Here is a 23,494-nt window from a genome sequence, read left to right as displayed (position 1 = left end):
ACTATGGATGAAGGGCTACAGGCAGATCCCATATTTTTAGACTTCCGAAACGTATTTGATACAGTGCCCAACTGCAGACTGTTAACAAAGGTGTGAGTGTATGGATTAGGTTCCCAGATGTGTGAGTGATTCGAATGTTGTCCTCAGCGGCAAGTGTTCATCAGAGACAAGGTTATCATCAGGAGTGCTTCAGGGAAATGTCAAAGGACTGCTATTATTTTCTGTATACATAAATGATCTGCTGGACAGGGTGAGCAGCAATCTGGAGCAGTTTGCTGATGATGCTGTGGTGTACACGAACATTTAGTAGTTGAGTGACTGTAGGGGGATACTAGATGACTTGACAAAATTTCTAGTTTGTGTCACGAATGGCACCTAGCTCTAAACCTAGAAAAATGTAAGTTAATACAGATGAGTAGGGAAAACAATCCCGTAATGATCGAATACAACACTGTCAGTGTGCTGCTTGACACAGTCATGACATTTACAAAGTTGGGCATAACGTTGGAAAGCAATATCAAATGAAACGAGCATGTGAGGATTGTGGTAGGGAATGCTAATGGTTTATGATCTTGGGTTTACTGGGAGAATTTTGGGAAAGTGTGGTTCATCTATAAAGAAGACAGCACATAGGACAGTACTACGACCTATTTGTGAGTACTGCTCAAGCATTTAGGATCAGTGCCCAATAGAATTACGAAGTGCTATCCAAAATTTTCGGGACTGGTGCTGCCATTTGTTGAAAACATTACCTTTGGACTAATGGTCACCATCACCCTCGAAGAAGTTCCCATCCGCACATACACATTGGTCCCAACGCTTCTGTCACTGGTCAAACATTTTCTGGAAGTCCTGTTCTTTGAGGGTGTTTATCACTGCCGGCGATGCTTCTCGAATCCTCTCTACAGTGTCAAACTGGCGGCCTTTCAACTTGAGTTTCAGTTTTGGGAATAGCGCGAAGTCGCAAGGTGCCAAATCTGGCAAGTACGGTGAGTAAGGTACAACCGCCATGTTGTTTTTTGCCAAAAAGGTCCTGGTGAGCAAGGACCTGTGACAGGGTACACTGTCGTGATGCAGCAGCCAGTTCCTTTGACGCCAAAGTTCGAGCCGTCGTTGCCACACATTTTCACAGAGCCGTTGCAAAACATCACAGTAGTATGCGGAATTCACCGTTTGGTTGGGTGGGATGAATTCTTTGTGCACAATTCCCTTGGTATCAAAGAAAACTATGATCATGCTCTTCACTTTGTCTTCACCTGTCTCACTTTTTTGGGTCTTGGAGAGCCCAGGCTCTTCCACTGATCCCAGGTGTTGCTTTGTCTCTGGGTCATAACCGTAAATCCAGCTCCTGTCACTGGTGATAACCCATGACAAGAAGGTTGGATCATCAGATGTGGTCTGACGAAGGTCTGTGCACACTCCAGCATGCTATGCCTTCTGATCGACAGTTAAGATCCTTGGCACAAACAGCAACACGATGCACACCCAATTCATCAGTCAACATTCGTTGACATGTCCCATAACCAATACTCACTTCATCCGCAAGGTCTCGAATCGTTCGACGTCGATCCGCACGAACCAATTGTAGAAATTTGGCAACAATGTCTGGTGTTGTGTGGCTAACGAGCCTTCCAGTGTGAGCATCATCTTTGACATCTGTACTGCCGGCCTGAACTGAGCATGCCACTCCAACACACGCGTACAGCTCATGCTCTGTCTCCCAAACACTTGTTGAGTCATTGCAAGGGTCTCCGTAGCACTTTTCCTGAGATTCGCACAGAATTTGATACACACATACTGTTCCGTACGCAGATGCATTGTAAAATCGCACACACAAACACAGATTATTATGGAAATTACTGTGGACATGCAACACGTCCTCCCAGCTGAATACCACTCCACACACTGACCCATCAGATATGCAGCTCGCGCCATTTAGCAGTGAAAAGATCTACTACTCCTACTTTCCAGATGGCAGCACCAGTCCCAAAAATTTTGGATGCCAGCTCGTAAAGGTACACATGAAAGCAATTCAGAGACAGGCTGCTAGATTTGTTACCAGTAGGTTCGAACAACACATAAGTATTACGGAGATGCTCCGGGAACTCAAATGGGTGGGAAGGTGACTTTCTTTTTGAGAAACACTGTTGAGAATATTTAGAGAACTGGCATTTGAAGCTGACTGCAGAACAATTCCACGGCTGCCAACATTCGTTTTATTTGTAGTGGTACAGGGTACCCTCCGCCACGCACTGCACAGTGGCTTGCGGAGTATATATGTAGACGTATGCTGCACAGCACGGTGGGCACGACTTCGACAATTGCTACACAGCCTGTGTGCCATCCGGATTCTTCCCACTATCATTACCTTTTCTGAACTGCACCAGTTGTAACTCTCCCTACAACACACGATTCATTCGAGTAACCTTCCTGGTTTCAAACTTTGCCAGATCCTGTCCCCAACTGCCTATCTCCTTCCCTGCTCCAAATCCAGCCTCACCCACACCTGCTATCACCCTGACTCACTTGCACAGCCCTTACCTCTTCTCCAGTTGTCTCCTCTCTCACAGATCCCTGTCATGTCCAAGCACTCTACTACAGGCAAGCCCTACAGTGCCTTCCCAAACCTCTACCTGCTATCCCTCCCCGCCCCAACTCTGTTCTGTACCCTATACTACTCACCCCAAACCTGACACCTGTGCACCACATTTGCACTTCAACATCCGGAGATGACAGTAGCTGTGTGTGTGTGTGTGTGTGTGTGTGTGTGTGTGTATTTAAATCATATTGTGTGTTTAAATCATATAAATACATAAGTGAGATCCATACACTTACCAGAGAGTCCTGTGACATTATCTCTGAACTCACTGTTTCAGGGTGCTCGGAGCCTTGACTCACGAATCTCTCCCCTCCCCATTGTAATGGAAAACTCGCCACTTGAGTCTGTTGTCTGGTACAAGTGGACTTGACCCGTCTAAAACGGTGATTTGATTTTAACAGGGAAGCTAAAACAGCTTAGGTCTAACCTGCCACTGCCCGCACCGAAACTAAGTTTATTGTGAGGTACTGCTCCCTGTATATCTAGTAAGCCAACCAATGCCCATAAATAGTGCAATTTTCCGTAACACGTAAAACGAGCATCGGAGTATATTAGTGGTGTTCATGTTTAGTGTTGCTACCAGGCCCATAAGGATATATACAGGGTGTGAACAGCATCAGGCCTCGAGTGATTACTGTGTGAGAGACAGAGATTTCATGTACTCTTGTGAGACAGAACTGCTGATGTAGCTTGAAAAGGACCTCATTGTGGGCCTCCATTTGGCTGGCAGGTTTAACTGTGCAATATTCAGATTTGTGGAGGATTTTGATGGGACAGTGGCTTTAAGATATATTGTGTGGGATATTGACAGCAGGAAAACTCATCATTGAGGTTCCAGTAGAATACCTCTGACCACCACAATGGAAGATCACTGTATTATGCACTGAGCACACGGTAACCCCTCCAAATCTGCTTGCCATCCATGAACCGGTAATGGACTCTATATCTACCTCTACATCTATATCCACATCCACGCTCTATGACCTACTGTGAAGTGCATGGCACAAGGTACAGCCCACTGTACCAGTTATTAGGGCTTTTTCTTGTTCCATTCACATTTGGAGGGCAGGAAAAATGATGGTTTAAATGCTTCTGTGCATGTTGTAATTAATCTAATCTTACCCTCATGATCCCTATGGAAGCCATATGTTGAACTTCTAGTATATTCCTGGACTCAACATTTAAAGCTGGAGCCCGAAACTTTGTTAGCACACTTTCTTGGTATAGTTTCTGTCTATTTTCAAGAGTATACAAGTTCAGTTAACTTTCAACATCTCAGTGACACTCTCACATGGGTCAAACAGACTTGTGACCATTCATGCTGCCCTTCTCTTTATACACTCAATATGCCTTGCTAGTCCTAGTACAGGTCCCACATGCTCGAGCAATATCCTAGGATGTGTCGCACAACTGATTTGTAAGCAGTCTCCTTTGTAGACTGATTTCACTTCCCCAGTAACCTACCAATAAACCCAGGGCTGAGCCTATGTGATCATTCTACTTCATGTCCCTACGAAGTGTTACAATGAGGTATGAGTTTACAGATTCCAACTTTGACTCATTAATATTATATTCATTGGCTACTGTATGTTATTTTCCGAAGTGCCCAGTTTTACATTTTTGAACATTTAAAGCAAATTGCTAATCACTACACCACTTTGAAACCTATCAAGGTTTGACTGAATATTTGTACAGTTTCATTCTGACTGCACTTCATTCTAGATAACTGCATCATGTGCAAAAAGTCTGAAGTGACTATTAATACTGTTGGCAAGATCATTATGTAAACACAAACAGCAAGGGGCTCAACATGTTTCGCTGGGGTGCAGCTGAAATTATTTCTACATCTGTCAATGACTCTCCATGCTAGATAACATGCTGTGTCCTTCCTACCAAGAAATCCTTAATCCACTCACATATTTCATCCGATAACCCACATCATCATACTTTTGATAATAAGCATAGATGTGATACTGAGTCAAATGCCTTTTGGAAATCAAGAAATACTGCATCTACCCGACTGCTTTGACCAACAGCTTTCAGAATGCCAGGTGTGAAAAGTGTGAGTTGGGTTTCGCACGATCTATGTTGGCATGTATGAGGCCATTGTGTTTGACCTTAAAAATGTTCTAAGATTCTGCAACAAAGCTGTCAAGGATATTGGGCGTTAGTTTTGTGGGTCACTTCTGCTACACTTCTTGTAGACAGTTGTAACCTATCATTTCTTCCAGCTACTGTGCACAAATTCTCGTTCGACACATCTACAATAGATTACAGTTAAGACAGGGGCTAACTCAACTGCAAATTGGGTGTAGAATATGATAGGGATTCTATCAGGCCCTGGGACTTTGTTCAATTTTAACACTTTCAGCTGTTTCTCAACACAGCTGACACTAATATCTATCCTTTGTAAAGGAACTTTTTGAGTGACTGGACACTAACTTTGATGCCACTAACAGCCATTAACTATGGCTAGAATTTCTTTGGATTTTGTGAATGATCATTTGGTAATATTCTACTATGGTAGTCATTGAAGGCTTCACACAACATTCTGTGTCACCCCACACCACCATTAGATACTAGCAGACTAGGTAATTATTATCCCTAGCATAGGTCCCGTTGCACCATAACACAAATGGCTGGAGTTTGGAGCGGTGTCATGACCCGGAAGTATGGGAAGTGAGGACTGCTAGTGAATGGTGTCACATTGTGTTAAGTGAGAAATTGTGGTTCTGCACTACCCCAGATCGGCATCGTTGGTGAAATGACAGTGACACTGGGCAGAGGTCCCAGTGTTCCAATGATTTGCAGAGTCGCACCTGGCATCACGGTGTAGGGAGCCATCAGGTATGACCTCAGGTCACGGCTGGTAGTCACTGAGGGAACTCTGATGGCACAGCAGTATGTCGAGTACATCCCGCATCCTCACGTCTTACCTCTCGTGTGACAGTATCATTATGTATTTTTCAATAGGACAATGCTCATCCACATATGACAAGTTTTGCCTTGGACTGTTTCCTTGATGTTGAGGTGGGGCCAGCTTGGACATCAACTCCATCCCTGTACCAGTATCCCCAGGACATTGTGAAAAAGTTACAACAGTTGTGGGCCAGCTTGCCTCACGAGAGGCTAAAATGGTGTCATGACACCCTTCACAACCAAACCAGCCCGTGCATCCAGGACAGAGGGGTGCGACATTATATTAATAAATGGGCTCATACTGCCAAGCTCACTGTCAAACTGACTCAATTTTGTAACCACTGAAATAACATCCCATACCCTCTCAACCCTGGAAGTTGAATTTAGTTTCCTCCTTCCCTTCAGTGTATTCCACTCTTTTGTTGTTGTCCAGCGCAGATGTTATGCATGCAGCATTCTATGCAAACAAATGCGCATAGCATTTGTATGTTAAGAGAAAGCTTTTAACATTGTTTATTGGAATACACTAATTGAAATTGTAAAGGTAGCATGGATAAAATACAGGGAGTCAAACATTATTTACAACTTGTACACAAACAAGACTACAGTTATAAGGGGTCAAGGACATGAAAGGGAAGCAGTAGTGGAGGGGGAATGACACAGGTTTGTAGACAGTCCTTGGTGTTATTCAATCTTTACAATGGACAAGCTGTGAAAGAAACCTAGGAGAAACTGGGGTAGGTAGAGGGGGGGACGACTTTTAAAATTTACAAACAACATTGTAATTTTATCAGGTGGGAAATGACTTGGAAGAACAGTTAGAAGAGGATATGAAATGCTCATAAAATGTGAGAAAGGTAACAGTATACAGTCACATTATATCAGGATATATAATTTAATCACTAAAATAACAGAGTTTTTACAAATTTGGAAGCAAAATAACAGATGATGACTGAAGTAGATATAGAATGCAGACTCACAATAGCAAGAAAAGCATTTAAGAAAAAGACAAAGGAACAGGGAGCGAAAGAGGGGGACAGCGGAAAAGGAGGGGAAGGGCAGGGAGTGGAGTGGACTGGAGCAGAAAAGGAGAGGAGGGTGACACACACAAAGAGGATGAGGGAATGCAAGATGGGAGGAGGTGATATGACAAAGGGGCAGAAACTGTTGGGTGGAGGGTGTGGGGGCAGTAGATTACCGTAGATTGAGGTAGGGATAATATCAGGAGCGGAGAATGTTTTGTTAGGATAACTCGCATCTATGCATTTCAGAAAAGCTGGTGGTGGAGGAGAAGATCCAGATGGCCCCCTTCCACCACAAGCTTCCCTGAACTGCACAGATGGAAGTTGTCCTAAGAATAAATTCTCCACCCTTGAAATTATCCTGGCCTCAACCCACTGCAACCTATTGTCCCTGCACCTTCCACATTCCCTCATCCTCTTTTTGTGTTCCACACTGTTCCAGTGTACCTGTCTGTCCTATCTCCTTCCCTACGCTCTTACCTAACTCCAGACTGAGCTGATGGAGACGACAGTCACGTGTGTGAGATGTGGTTGCTTTTATGAATGTATGTGTCGTTTAGTTGTGTCTGTCTGCAACTTACTGTGTCATTTTTGTGGTAAGCAGCAATCTTTTCCTTACACCGCTGATATTCCACCCTGGAGTTTCCATTGTTTGATTTGTGGAAACTATAAAATTTTTAACATCTACTATAAATTTAAGTGTTTGTAAGTCTTTTCTGTAGGTATTTGTTAGGAGTGTAGGATTGCATGGAAGAGAAACACAGACAGTCAGTAATTCGGGCAAGAATAGAACAGATGCTTTTGATATGTGGTGCTATAGAAGAAAGCTGAAAATTAGACGAGTACATCATGTAACTAATGAAAAGGTACTAAATCAAATTGGGGGAAAAGGAGTGTTACGGCACACTTGACTAAAAGAAGGAAGCTGTTAATAGGACGGCACTGCGGTCAGCTACACCTATATAAGACAGTAAGTGTCTGGCGCAGTTGTTAGATCGGTTACTGCTGCAGCAATGGCAGGTTATCAAGATTTAAGCGAGTTTGACCGTGACGTTATAGTAGGCGCACGAGTGATAGGACACATCATCTTCGAGTTACTGATGAAGTGGATCTGTTCCACAGAACAGATTAATTTACAGACCACCACCACCACCACCAATTACAGCAACAACAAGAAAAATACATTCTAGCAAAATTCAAGTAACAGCACTCACCTTGAAGTGTTTACTCTCTGATATCTGAGGCAAAGCCCTCAACTGCAACAAAACAAGTACGGTAAGAATTAAAAGTGGTACACAAAAATTAATAATACACGACAGCTTTGATATCTCATATAAAAATTTTTATTTATAATTAAGCAATAAATTCAGTAATATAAATGGACATTGTGCTGCATGCAATTCATACTGCATGTGCTTTGTAAGTGTGGCCCTATTTTGTACTGCTATGGTGGAGTCAGTCAGTGTAGTCAAGGTCGACCTTGTATTTCATGATAGATGGATTACATATCCACATACTGTTACATCCATTCTCCATTTTGTATGACTTTATGATGGATGAGTTACATATCCAGCTATTTTTACACAATATGATGATGCCCAAAAGGGTGAAACATGTCACTTATATTAAATCATTTTGCAACCAAGGCTGTTTTTATTCTGAAATATAAATCTTGTCAAAAATGAATGATATCTTGTGTAAATTTGTATTATTAAAGCTGAAAATGTTAAATCAATCACATATACACTTAAGAGCCAAAGAAACTGGTACACCTGCCTAATATCACGTAGGGCCCTAGCTAGCACACAGAAGTGCTGCAACACGACGTGGCATGGACTCGACTTAATGTCTGAAGTAGTTGGTTGGTTGGCTCTGAGCACTATGGGACTTAACTTCAGAGGTCATCAGTCCCCTAGAACTTAGAACTACTTAAACCTAACTAACTGAAGGACAGCACACACATCCATGCCCGAGGCAGGATTCGAACCTACGACCGTAGCGGTCGTGCGGTTCCAGACTGTAGCGCCTAGAACCGCTCGGCCACTCCGGCCGGCGTCTGAAGTAGTGCTGAAGGGAAGTGACACCATGAATCCTGCAAGGCTGTCCACAAATCTGTAAGCATACGAATGAGTGGAGATCTCCTCTGAACAGCATGTTGCAAGGGATCCCAGGTATACTCAATAATGGTCATGTCTTGGGAGTTTGGTGGTGAGCTGAAGTGTTTAAACTCAGAAGAGTGTTCTTGAAGCCACTCTGTAGCAATTCTGAACATATGGGGTGTCACATCGAACTGCTAGGATTGCCCAAGTCCATCTGAATGTACAATGGACATGAATGGATGTAGGTGATCAGACAGGATGCTTACATATGTGTCACTTGTCAGAGTCTTATCTAGACATGTCAGGGGTCCCATATCACTCCAACTACACATGCCCCACACCATTACCATTACAGTGCCTCCACAAGCTTGAACAATCCCCTGCTGACATGCAGGGTCCTCAAATTCATGAGGTTGTCTCCACACCCACACAATTTGAAACAAGACTTGTCCAAGCAGGCAACATGTTTCATGTTATCAATAGTCTAATGCCGATGTTGACAGGTCCAGGTGAGGTGTAAAGCTTTGTGTCGTGCAGTCATCAAGGGTACATGAGTGGGCCTTCGACTCCGAAAGCCCATAACGATGATGTTTCGTTGAATGGTTCGGGCGCTGACACTTGCTGGTGGCCCAGCATTGAAATCTGCAGCAATTTACGGAAGGGTTGCACTTCTGTCACATTCAACAATTCTTCAATCATTGTTGGTCCCATTCTTGCAGGATCTTTTTCCAGCCATAGCGATGTCAGAGATTAGATGTCTTCCAGATTCCTGATATTCACTATACACTCGTGAAATGGTCACACGGAAAAATCCCCACTTCATCAGTACCTTGAAGATGTGTCCTATCGCTCATGCACCTACTGTAACATCACACTCAAACTCACTTAAATCTTGATTAACCTGCCATTGCTGCAGCAGTAACTGATCTAACAACTGCTCCAGACACTTATTTTCTTATATAGGTGTTGCTGACCGGAATGCTGTATTCTGCTTGTTTTCATCTCTCTGTATTTGAAAACACATGTCTACACCAGTTTCTTTGGCACTTCAGTGTAATTACTAAGCGACTACCCTAGAACCCAGAATCTAGTGCCAGTTGCTGGGCATCTATCTAATGGCTTCCACTGGCAACAAAAATTTGATTATCAATATTTCATATGATTGCTAACCAAATTTAAAAATGCTGTTATAATCTACTCCTTAACAGCTATAATCTTGTATTAAAAGTTTAACACAAAAAGGCAAATATCACAGTTTGAAATTGTGTTTGTTTTGTGGCAAATCTGATATATCCAGTAGATTAGATTAGTACTTGTTCCATAGATCATGAATACAACACTTCGTAATGTTGTTAAATGTGTCAGGTTAATAAAAGGTGTCTATACAAGATATTACATTACACAAAATATTACATGACACTTAATATTTTTTAATTTCTTTTTTTTTTGGGGGGGGGATTACCCACTTACTATATCCAAAAATTCATCTAATGAGTAGAAGGAGTTGCCAGTCAGGAATTTTTGATGCTATTAGGTAAGTGACCAAAGACTTTTGTGGCAGCATAATTTTCCCCCTTCTGAGCCAAAGTTAGATTTAACCTTGAGTAGTGAAGATCATCCTTTCTCCTAGTGTTGTAGCCATGTACACTCCTATTACTTTTGAATTCGTTTAGATTGTTAATAACAAATTTCATAAGTGAATATATATATATTGTGAGGCTACAGTGAAGATTTCTGGCTCTTTAAATAAGTGTCTGCAGGATGATCTTGGATGAGCTCCAGCAATTACTCTGACTACTCACTCTTGTGCAATGAACACTCTTTTACTCAATGATGAGTTACCCCAGAATATGATGCCACACGAAAGCAGAGAATGAAAATAGGTGTGGTAAGCTAATTTACTGAGCTGTATATTGCCAAAATTTGCAATGACCCTAATAACATAAGTAGCTGAACTCAGACGTTTCAGCAGATCTTCAGTGTGTTTTTTCCAGTTCAACCCCTCATCAATGCATACACCGAGAAATTTTGAATATTCTACCTTAGCTACCGATTTCTGATCGAAATCTATATTTATCAATGGTGTCATTCCATTTACTGTGTGGAACTGTATATACTGTGTTTTGTCAAAGTTTAATGAGAGCCCATTTGCAGAGAACCACTTAATGATTTTCTGAAAAACATCATTTACAATTTCATCAGTTAATTCTAGTATGTTGGGTGTGATAGCTATACTTTTATCATCGGCAAAAAGTACCAGCTTTGCATGTTTGTGAACATAGAATGGTAAGTCATTAATATATATTAAAAACAGCAGAGGACCCAAGACCGAACCCTGCAGCACCCCATTCTTGATTGTTCCCCAGATTGAGAAATCACCAGTTTTTTGCATATTATGTGAACTTTCTGCACTCTTCCAGTTTGGTATGATTTAAACCATTTGACCACTGTCCCATTCATACCATAGTACTTGAGTTTATCTAGAAGTATTCCATGATTTACACAATCAAAAGCCTTTGAGAGATCACAAAAAATGCCAACGGGTGACTTCCAGTTACTCAGAGCATTTAATATTTCATTAGAGAAAATATATATAGCATTTTCCATTGAAAAACCTTTCTGGAAACCAAACTGACATTTTGTTAAAACTTTATTTTTACAAAGGTGTGAAGCTTTTTCAAGAATTTTGGATAAGGCAGCCAGAAGAGAGATTGGACTATGGTTGTTGACATCAGACATATCCCCTTTTTTATGCAGTGGTTGAACAATGGCATACTTCAGTCTATCTGGGAAAATACCCTGCTTCAGAGAGCTATTACATATGTGGCTAAGAATCCCACTTATTTCTTGGGAATAAGCTTTTATTATCCTGCTGGAAATGCCATCAATTCCATGTGGGCTCTTATTCTTGAGAGAGTTTATTATCTTCCTAATTTCACAAGAAAAGGTGGGTGGAATTTCAACTGTATCAAATGGTGTGGGTAAGGCGTCTTCCATTAACTGCCTTGCATCTTCTAATGAATATTTAGATCCTATTTTCTCTACAACATTTAAAAGAGGATTATTCAAAATGTTTTTGACTTCCGGTTTGTTGTCTGTCAAGTTTCCATTCGCTTTGATGGTAATGCCGTCATCCTGTACTCTTGGTTGCCCTGTCTCCCTTGTAATAATATTCCAAATTGTTTTGATTTTGTTATCAGGGGTATTAATCTCAGACATGATTCACGTGCTTCTGGACTTTTTAATAACCTTTCTTCATGTAGCACAGTAGTTTTTATAATATTTGGCTGGTTCTGGGTCATTACTCTTTCTTGTTGTTAGATACAGTTCCCTTTTGTGGTTACAATATATTTTTAGTTCTTTAGTAAGCCAAGGTTTTTTGCTGGTTTCTTATAATTAGATTCGACTACTTTCTTGGGGAAACAGTTTTCAAATTCTCTTACAAGTGTATCATGAAATAAGTTATATTTTAAATTAGCATCGGGTTCCTTGTACACCTCATCCCAGTCTAACTGCTGAAGATTTTGCCTGAAATTTCTAATTGTTGAGTCATTAATTGAAAGCACTACTTTGGAGAGTAGTTTTGAATTACTGAATGGAGCTATGTCATATACTGTAACTAGATGAGCACCATGATCAGGAAGGCCATTCTCAACAGGACATGAATTTATGTTTTAAAACTTATCTTGGTCTATAAAAGTGTTATCTACCAATGTGCTGCTGTCCTTTACTACCCGAGTAGGAAAATCAAGACAGATGTCAAATTGAAAGAACCGAGCAAGACTTGCAGGTCATTCTTCCTATTACACTCTTTCAGTGAATCAACAATGAAGTCCCCACAAATAATAATTTGCTTTCCCCTATCTAACAAATAGCACAACAAGGCATCCAAGTTTTCCAGGAATAAATGAAAGTTTCCTGAAGGGGACCTATATACTGTTACAATTATCAAAGAGCTCTCCTTCAGTTTAAGTTGACAGGCACATGCTTACATATGTTGCTCTAGACAAAACTTTTTTGCATCTAAGCTTTTTACACAGTGATAACTTTTGACATACATGGCAACTCCTCCTCTCACCTTATTCTCTCTACACATACGTGCAGCTAGTTTATAACCACTGATATTTACCTTTTCCATATCAGACACAATGTGATGCTCAGACAGGCATAGTATATCTATTACATTATCAGATTCAATGTCATCTAAACAAACCAGGAGCTCATCTACTTTATTCTTCAATCCCGGAATATTTTGGTGAAAAATGGTAACATTATTATTTACTTTACTGTCGTGAGAATCTTGTGAGATTTAGACCTCTTTAGCACCTGCCTGCCTGAACTTCTCATTGGACACTGATATTAGTCTAAAAAAGAGGTATATCCATGAGTAATAGTGTCCCCCCTTATGGATTTCGCTAACAACCCTGCCAGTTTACCCTTCCCTTTTCTACTGAGGTTTAGGCCATGCCTTGTGAAATCCCCCCTATCAATAGCCTCGACAGGAACCAATCCAATGTCTGACAGAGTAGCCGCCCTACACAACTGATACAACTCCATATTTACCCACCTAACAGAGTGGTTCAACTGGGGCTTATCATGCCGCACGAAAGTAGGCATCAGCCCAACATTGGTATGGGTCATTGCAGAGGCTATTTTCACCAGGTCACACTCAATACTGTAGCCCTGATCCCTATCAATACTGTTTCCCACTCCACCCACTCTCATCACATGATCCTGCTTTGAGAAACCCTTGCACAAGGAACCTATATTCTTTACCACCCGGGTAAGACATGCACTTGGCTTGAAAAAGTTTGTGACCTGGTACCTGTCACCTAATTTTTCCTGCAAAATCTGGTCCACACCTCTTCCATGGCTGCTACCTAGCAACAGAGCTTTCCTCTTACTTTCTACTCTTTTTGATACAGTTGTTTTCCTAGTGAGATTTTGTTGCATCTTAACATCATCTACTTCTACTGGAGCCTCTTTCTTACTTAACTGTGGTAGCAAGGTAAATCTATTGGCTGTGCCAATTGGGAAACTGTTAGACACTGTTCTCTTTCTGTGGCCCCTGTTCCCAGCCACCACTTCCCACCACTGTTTACCCTCCTCCGCCCCCTTAACCTCTTCAGTTCCTCTCACACACTGTCCAAATCAGCCTGAAGGGCACTAATTTTCTCCTCCTGTTCAGCTATAATCCTATCTCTTTAACAAACCCTGCAAAATAATGGAAGAGTCTCGTTTGCTTCCCCAATTCCCATGCCGCTACAATTTCCCCAATGAAACCACCTGTCACAACAGGTGCACAAAACCCCTGAACTAACTTTCCTACTGCAGCTTGTACATTTAGTATCCATGGTAGTTTGGAAATTAGTTAAGAGATTTACTAAGTGATAACAGTAGCATATTAAATACAGATGTAAAAGGACACTAAATATGTTTTGGAAACTAATATGTAAGTAAACTATTAGCAAATGCACTTAAATTTGTGGTATAATGCTAAATAAGCATGTTCAAAAACTAGGCCTAAATAGCCGAATGTAACCAAAATGAACTTTTTGCAATTACTGGAAGAATATGAAAATAAAAGAAAAACCTTTAATGGCAAGCTTGAAGAGCACACTAATGAACATATTTAATCAGTTAACCTATAGCAAATGCACTTAAGATTGCGGTATAACGCTAAGTACGCACACTCGGAAAGTAAGGCAAAGCCGCGAAATGTAAAGAAAAGAACTTTTCGCGATTACTGGAACAATACGCAAATAAAACAAAAACTTTTAATTGTGAGCTTCAAAAGCACCCTAATGGACATATTTAATCAGTTATAGCAAATGCAATTACAACTGCGGTATAACGCTAAATATGCACACTAGAAAAATTAGGCCTAAGCAGCTGTAAGTAAACAGCTGTAGTTGAGAATGAGAGCACATACTGATGCCCAACAAATTTAAGACATAATTTCAAACCTTTTCAAAACTTTTTCTCATTGTCAATCCCCCCCACACACACAAATTGATGAAAGGAAAAATTTTTATAACATGCTACATTTTTGCTATTCACACAGTAAAACTACTGCATCAGACATGATTTTTAATTTATCACTTCTATACTGCTAAGTTTATTCACAATGCAGTTTGTAGACAGTATCTACATATCAGGCAGAATGTACCTCCAGAAGTATATACACTACGATACTTATGAGGTATGTTCAATAAATAACGCAACACATTTTTTTCTGAAAGTATGTTGGTTTTATTCAGGATTCCATTACACCATATTATTCCCCACTCTTTTGGCTACAAAACCCTATTTTTGAATGTAACCTCCGTTCAATATCAACGGCCTTACACTACAGTACTGGGAAGGTCTGTATGGTCATATGGTATCGCCCTGTTGGTTGACATCTGAACCATCATCTTTCTGCATAAATAACCTCACCATCATCCATGCACTGCTTCCTGTGGAGTGTATCCTCCACTGAACCAAACATATGGAAGTCGTACGGTGTAAGATCTGGGCTCTATGAAGTTTTGTGAACTCCTCTTGAGTGCACAGACTTGTGTGAAACCTTGCATTGCCATGGAGAAGGAGAAGTTGAGCAGCAAGGTGTTCGATTGTAAACCACCGGTTAACTCGAATAACTGCAACATTGCAGGCAGCTGTGTGTGACCAACCAGCACATGGGACATCGGACAGGTTTGCGTGACCTTGTTGCAATAATGAAAGACACCTTGCCCAATGACTCACTGTGCATTTGTTCACTGTCAGGTCTCTGCAGACATTCTGCAAGCACCTAAGAATATCATCAATGCTCTGGTTTTCCACCAAAAGAGACTCAATGACAGCTTGGAAAGGACTTCCATTACAGACACCATTTTGAATGTTACATATAGCATTGCCATCTATCAGCACTTTATGAAACTATAGGGGCTGAAGTGGGAATATTTCAGGATGTGCCACAACAAATTCCATATTTTTTCAACTGAAACAGGCCAAGAAAAGAAAAAAATGTGTTGCATTACTTATTAAAAGACCCTCGTAGTGTCGGACTTATGAAGTCAAAAAAATTTAGATGCATGAAAAACTAGCTTTTGCTTAATATGGAGAACAAATTACCCAGACTATATTCCTCCACTGTTTAATAATGAGAGCACTTAGCAACTTCCAACAAACTTTAAGTGTAATTTTAAATCTTTCATAATTTTTTTTCACTTACATGATTAAAGTCAAATATTCAACACATTAACTCATTTGTAAAGTAATCAGAAGTTTGAAGCTGTTTTATAGATGGGATTCCTTAAGGAATAGGGGGTTTACTGGTTAAAAGCAACGTGACATTTTAAGCAGTAAATTCTTAAGCTTAAATCTGTGACCATGTCATAATGGAAAGTGGCTAACAGGTGCTCAATGGATTGATATCAGTGAAGACTGCAATGTATAAGAAATTTAGAGGAGCCCTTTATAAACCAATAGATATAAATGCCTGACAAAAGTAAGTATGGTAACAATTTTTATCATGTAAATTTCAGAAATAGGCATAGATAGAAAGGTAGAGGCATAATGTCCTCCCTCTCTCTCTCTCTCTCTCTCTCTCTCTCTCTCTCTCTCTCTCTCTCTCTCCTTCCCCCCCCCCCCTCCCCTCCCCTCCCCTCCCCACCCCTCCCCTCTCACACACTCTCCTGAGATTTTATTTCTGTTTTTACAGTTTAAGTATTGACAAAAATGTCTCCTCCTTCCTCCCTATCAAATGGAACACTGTGGAACGGCTGAAAGCGACCAAATCTGACACAAAGGTTCAGTAGAACTTCTGGACACGTTACTGAAGCACACCACCATAACATCCAACCATCAGAAAGCAGTACACAAGGTTGAAGGAATATGGAGGGGTCATAAAGAGGACAAGTTTATCTACATCTGTATCTAGATGTAACAATATTATGAAGCGTAAAGTTGTTACTCACCATATAGTGGAGGTGCTGAGTCGCAGATGGGCACAACAAAAAGACTGCCACATATAAATAAAGCTTTTGGCCATTAAGGCCTTCATCAACAGTAGACACACACACACACACACACACACACACACACACACACACACACACACACACACACAACACAACACAACACAACACAACACAAACTGCAGCCTTAGGCAACTGAAACTGAAACCACACTGCAAGCAGCGGCACCAGTGGAAGTGGAGACTGGGTGGGGGTAAGGAGGAGGCTGGGGCGGAGAGGAGGGAGGATAGTATGGTGGGGATAGTGGACAGTGAAGTGCTGCAGGTTAGATGGAGGGTAGGAAAGAGGTCGGGAGAGGGGGGGGGGGGGGGGGTGGAGAGGAGTAAGTAGTGGGAAAGGAGAGAAGTGAAAAGACCGAGTGTAACGGTGGAATGATGGTTGTGTAGTGTTGGAATGGGAACAGGGAAGGGGCCGGATGAGTTAGGACAGTGACTAATGAAGGTTGAGGCCAGAACGGTTATGGGAACGTGGGATGTACTGCAGGGAGAGTTCCCACCTGTGCAATTCAGAGAAGCTGGTGTTGGTGGGAAGGATCCATATGGCACAGACTTTGAAGCAGTCATTGAAATGAAGGATGTCGTGTCCGGCAGCATGTTCAGCAACAGGGTGGTCCACTCATTTCTTTTCCACAGTTTGTCGGTGGCCATTCATGCACACAGACAGCTTGTGCATAGAATGCAGCACAGTGATTGCAGCTTAGCTTTTAGATCACATGACTGGTTTCACAGGTAGCCCTGCCTTTGACCGGATACGTGAAGTTCGTGACCAGACGAGGGTCGTGGGAGGATGTATGGAACAGGTCTTGAATCTAGGTCTATTACAGGGGTATGAGTCATGAGGTAAGGGTTGGGAGCAGGGATTTGTAAGGATGGACGAGTATATTGTGTAGGTTCAGTGGACGGCAGAATACCACTGCGGGAGGGGTGGGAAGGATAGTGGGCAGGACATTTCTCATTTTAGGTCACGGCTAAAGGTAGTCGAAACCCTGGCAGAGAAGGTAATTCAGTTGCTCCAGTCCTAGGTGGTGCTGAGTTACGAGGGGAATGCTCCTTTATGCCCCCTGTGCACTGGTCCTGCTGCTTGCAGTGTGGTTTCAGTTGCCTGAGGTTGCAGTTATGTGTGACAGTTGCGTTTGAGCGCACATGCTTTTTTTTGTGTGTGTGTGCGCGCGTGCGCGCGCGTTCGCGCGTGCGCGCGCGTTCGCGCGTGCGCGCGCGTTCGCGCGTGCGCGCGCGTTCGCGCGTGCGCGCGCGTTCGCGCGTGCGCGCGCGTTCGTGCGTGCGCGCGCGTTCGTGCGTGCGCGCGCGTTCGTGCGTGCGCGCGCGTTCGTGCGTGCGCGCGCGTTCGTGCGTGCGCGCGCGTTCGTGCGTGCGCGCGCGTTCGTGCGTGCGCGCGCGTTCGTGCGTGCGCGCGCGTTCGTGCGTGCGCGCGCGTTCGTGCGTGCGCGCGCGTTCGTGCGTGCGCGCACGTTCGTGCGTGCGCGCACGTTCGTGCGTGCGTGCACGTTCGTGCGTGCGTGCACGTTCGTGCGTGCACGTTTATTGTTGATGAAGGCCTTAATGGTTGGAAGCTTTATTATTTGTGACAGTATTTTTTTGCACCTATCTGTGACTCAGCATCTCCGCTATATGGTGAGTAGCAACGTTCCTTTTCAGAATACTGTTACATTCCATTCTGTATTTTCCATTGTTTGATGTATATCTAGATGGCTACTCTGCAAATCACACTTAAGTGCCTGGCAGATGGTTCATCGATCTACCTTCACACTAATTCTCTATTATTTCACTCTCGAACAGCACGCAGAAGGTAATGAATACCTACATCTTCCCGTGTGAGCTCTGATTACCCTTATCTTATTTTGATTATAAGATCGGCGTCAACAAAAGATTTGCGCATTTGGTGGAGAAAGTTTCTGATGACTTTACAAGATGATAAATGACAGCCTCATGCGAACAACCTTAAGATGGCTGCTCAGATTATCTCCTAAATCATTTATATAGGTAAGAAACAGTAGAGGGGCTATACCACCACCTTGGGGAATGCCACAAATCACTTCTGTTTTACTCGATGACTTTCTGTCAATTGCTATGAACTGTGACCTCTCTGACAGGAAATCACAAATCCAGTCACACGACTGAGATGATATTCCATAAGTAGTAAGCAATTTGATTAAAATCTGCTTATGAGGTACTGTGTAAAAAGCCTCCTAGAAATCTAGAAATACAGAATCAATTTGAAATTCCTTGTCAATAACACTCAATACTTCCAAGTGAGTAAAGAGCTACTTGTATTTCAGAAGAACATTGTTTTCTATATCTGTATTGACTACGTGTCACTAGACTGTTCTCTTCACAGTAATTCTTACTGTTCAAACACAACACAAAATCTTGCTGTATACTGACATTAATGATATGGGCCTGTAATTTAGTGGTTTTACTCTTATTGCCTTTCTTGAATAGTGGTGTGGCCTGTGCAACTTTCCAGTCTTTGGATATGGATCTTTCATCGAGCAGCGGTTGTACGCGACTTACGTATGGAGCTGCTGCATCAGTATACTCTGAAAGAACCTCATTTGTAAACAGTCTCAAACAGAAGACTTGCTTTTATTAAGTGATTTAAGCTGCTTCTCTACTCCGAGGATATCTACTTCTATGTTATTCATCTTGGCAGTTGTTCTTGATTGAAATTATGGAGTATTTGCTTCGTCTTCTTTGGTGAAGGAATTTCGGAAGGCTGTGTTTAGTAATACTGATTTAGCACCACCATCAATAGTATTTCCATTGTTGTCGTGCAGAGAAAGCACTGATTGTGTCTTGCCAATAGCATACTTTACATACAACCAAAATCTCTTAGCACAAGTGATGCACACATAATCCCATTAGACTTTTTCTTTTTTTAATTTGGGTCTTTATGAATAATGCTATTTACTAGACCCCCAGTGGGGTACATGCAGGAACTACAAGGTTCCATTGGAGCAATGATGTACTAGGTCAGAGATGGGAGGAATTGGAATATTGGTTAGATATCCTGTGTGCTAGACATGGTGCACGCCTTGAAATATTTTAAATGGTTACTAAAATTATAGGTGTGTGTGAACATTATGCTACAAACTGCATGTTCCTTCCTATCCCCATTTCTGAAATATGTGTGATCAAAGTTGTAAAGAGTCTTTTGGAATAATCTGAATATGTGAATAAAATCTTCTCAGTGTTCATGCCGCATCAGTTCAAATAAAATTCTCAAGTTCTCAATGGCTAACGCGTCCTGACACCAAAGGTAGACACAGTCATCGAAAGTTCTGGGATTTTATTCAAACTGATGCGGCTTGAACACCGAGAAGATTTTATTCAGACAGGCTGCCGAAAAAGACTCCAAGGACACTCTGTATAGGTGTAAACAAAACAGGAAAGTTAATAAGCAACTAGCACAGTGAAGAAATAAAGCATGCAAACTTAAAGTACAAAATATAAAGTTTTAAACTAAAATCTACAATCATTTTCTTTAGGTTGGGCCTCACAGCCAATAAGACGTTGTTTAAATTTAAAATCATTGCACATCGCAGCTATCTTCTGAAATTTAAAGATGTATTATTGTTCACTACAGGCCAACTGCAATAACTTTCTTAAATTCTTAAGGGCATCCCAGATGGAAGATTGGTTTCATTACTGATCACTATTTTGCAGAAAAAATATCATCTGCAAATAAAAAGCAGATTCACAACACGACAAATGAAATTCTAGGAAAGGTAAGATATAAAAATTCGACACCACCAGATCAGCAATGGGCAGAAATACAAGCTTAAACACTAATGGAAAAGTGAATATATTTTAAGTGACTACAATCCAATAACTATGAAGATGGGGAAAACATACACCAGATTGAAAAGAGAGGAGGGGGCAGGGGTAGGGCAAAAGACACTATTGGAAAAGCGAATATATTTTAAGTGACTACAATCCAATAACTATGAAGATGGGGAAAACATACACTAGATTGAAAAGAGAGGAGGGGGCAGGGGTAGGGTAAAAGACACTATTGGAAAAGCGAATATATTTTAAGTGACTAAGTCCAATAACCAGGTAGATAGGGGAAATATAAACTAAACTGAAAATGGAGAGAGGTAGGGGATGGGGGTGGGGGGTGATAGGGCAAAAGATAAGAAATAAGAGCAAAATGTGGAAAGGCAGATGCGAAGATACATGTTAATTGTTACATATGGTCTCATCATGTCAATTTTCAATAAAACAGCAAAATGTCAACAATCAGATAAGATTATACGAGAGATGGAAGTTTCATATGCATGGAAAATAATATAAAACAAATTTACAAAAAGAACTTCACAAAAGAAGAGAAAATATTGTTGACATAATCCAGATTGATGAGAAAGATTTGACAGAAATCTGATCAGAGTACTAGTGGAAAAGAATACAAAAAAAACAATGTGTTGACAGGAATGGAATTAGAAAATTTAAATAGGAGAAAGAGTAACAACAGTACAAGAAACTAAATAAAGGAAAGCTGTTAGGCATAGAGACAATCCTATAAGGTTGGTACAGAATGGAGCTAGTGCAACTTATTAATAAACAACGAAGGTGAAATGACGATTGGAATAAATAATACGTCAATCCTATTAACAAAAGAGCAACAATAATGGTGGTGTCCACTAAGAGAAATTAATGGCAATAGCTTTGTAAGGAGTTTATATTACGCAGCACTAAAAATGAGGCTTCAGAGTCAAGTAAGTTGCAAGAAACAGTTTCTTTAAAAAATTAAAAACATACTTTTAGGAATACCAACCATCATAAAACGTTCTTTTTATTTCTTTAAGTGTTAACCTCTCAATGGATAGAATACTGTTTTAATGACATTATCACATCAGAACAAATTTTAAAAAATCAACAAAAAATGCTCAGCTATGAAAGTTCTAGTCATCTATAATAAATTTGGCAACAGTATGGGGAGGGGGAGAGGTAGATCAAACAGATCCTGCACTCATCATGGCTGATCTGCTCAAATGACCAAACCCTTTTTTTCCTACATCCAGACTTTAAGATTTCACACAGATCAAACATTCATCTGGGATACTCACACAAGAAATTTGTGTGTCCCACTGCAATGAGTGAGCAATATGCTGTACAACCTTAGGAGCTCTGTCAGTAAAGAACTCTACTACATGCATATTTCGGATTCTTCCATGTCCACCTGGATTGTGGAATACTACTGTGGGGGCAAAATAAATGCCACACAAATACAGCTGCAATTTCTTTCTCTGCCAGTCTTATCTGCATCCGCAGAAATTAAAATTTTTTAAACCATTTTAATCTATTTGACAGGCTAGAGCTCTGACAGAGTTACACCCCATTGTACCAGTAACTAGGTTTTCTTCCTGTTCCATTCACATATCGAGCGCAGGAAGAATAATTGTTTGAATGCCTCTGTGCATGCAGTAATTAGTCTAATCTTATCCTCATGATCCCCATGTGAGCAGTAAGTAGGGGGTTGTGGTATATCCCTAGAGGAATCATTTAAAGTTGATTCTTGAAACTTTGTAAATAGACTTTCTCGGGATACTTTACGTCTCTCTTCAAGAGTCTGCCAGTTCAGTTCCTTCAGTATCTCTGTGACACTCTCCCATGGTTTAAACAAACCTGTGACCATTCGTGCTGCCCTTCGGGTCCCAAACACTTGAGCAGTATTCTAGAACTGGTCGCACAAATGATTTGCAAGCAATCTCCTTCCCCAGTATTTACCAATAAACTGAAGTCTAGCACCTGCTTTACCCATGACTGGACCTATGTGATCATTCCACTTCATATCCCTACAAAGTGTTACACCCAGGTATTTGCAAGACTTGGCTGATTCAAACAGTGGCTCATTGACATCATAGTCATATGATACTATGTTTCTTCAGTTTGTGAAGAGCAAAATCTTACATTTCTGAAGATTTAGAGGCAGCCGTCAAACTCAGCACCATGCTGAAATCTTATAAAGATCTGACTCAATATTTATGTAGCTTCTTTCAGATAGTACTTCATTATATATAACTGCATCACCTGCAAAAAGCCAGATTTTACTATTAATATTGTCTGTAAGGTAATTAATACACAACATGAACAGCAAGCATCCAAGCACTCTACCCTGGGGCACACCCGAAGTTATTTCTGCATCTGACAATGACTCTCCATCCATGATAACATGCTATGTCCTCTGTACCAAAAAGTCCTCAATCCAGTCACAAATATCACTTGATACCCCGATATGATCATACTTTTGACAATAAGTGTAGGTTCGGTATTGATTCAAATGCTTTTTGGAAATCAAGAAACACTACCTATTTACCTTGATACAAAGCTTTCACTACGTCATGTGAGAAAATGTGAGTTGGGTTTCACATAATTGATGTTTTCGAAAACTGTGCTGGCTGCTATTGACGGCTGGCCCGAGTGGCTGAGCGGTTCTAGGCGCTACAGTCCGGAACTGCGCAACCGCTACGGTCACAGGTTCAAATCCTGCCTCGGGCACGGATGTGTATGATGTCCTTAGGTTAGTTAGGTTTGGTTTAAGTAGTTCTAAGTTATAGGGGATTGATGACCTCAGTAGTGAAGTCCCATAGTGCTCAGAGCCATTTGAACTATTTGCTATCCTCAATGTCATTCTGTTCAAGATACCCCATTATGTTTGAGCTCAGAATATGTTCCAAGATTCAACAACATACTGATGTCAGGGATAGTGGACAGTAGTTTTATGGATCACCTGTACTTGTAGATGGGTGTGACCTGTGGTTTTTTTCCCCTCCAAGAACTAGGCACAATTTTTTGTTTGAAGGATCTATGATAG

At 41.2% G+C, this 23,494-nt stretch overlaps 1 protein-coding gene across 1 annotated transcript in view; it reads right to left on the bottom strand.

Moving 5' to 3' along the window:
- LOC124717352 (E3 ubiquitin-protein ligase UHRF1-like) overlaps positions 1 to 23,494 on the bottom strand; it is a 168,114-nt gene that overhangs the window by 131,321 nt on the left and 13,299 nt on the right. Inside the window, exon 3 of the mRNA XM_047244181.1 lies at positions 7,755 to 7,796. Coding sequence (XP_047100137.1) covers positions 7,755 to 7,796 — 42 coding nt within the window. The remainder of the gene's footprint in view (positions 1 to 7,754; positions 7,797 to 23,494) is intronic.

The sequence above is a fragment of the Schistocerca piceifrons genome, chromosome 9 (assembly GCF_021461385.2).
Source record: "Schistocerca piceifrons isolate TAMUIC-IGC-003096 chromosome 9, iqSchPice1.1, whole genome shotgun sequence".
In the NCBI taxonomy this organism is placed as follows: Eukaryota; Metazoa; Arthropoda; class Insecta; order Orthoptera; family Acrididae; genus Schistocerca; species Schistocerca piceifrons.
This window is presented reverse-complemented; position numbering and strand designations above follow the sequence as displayed.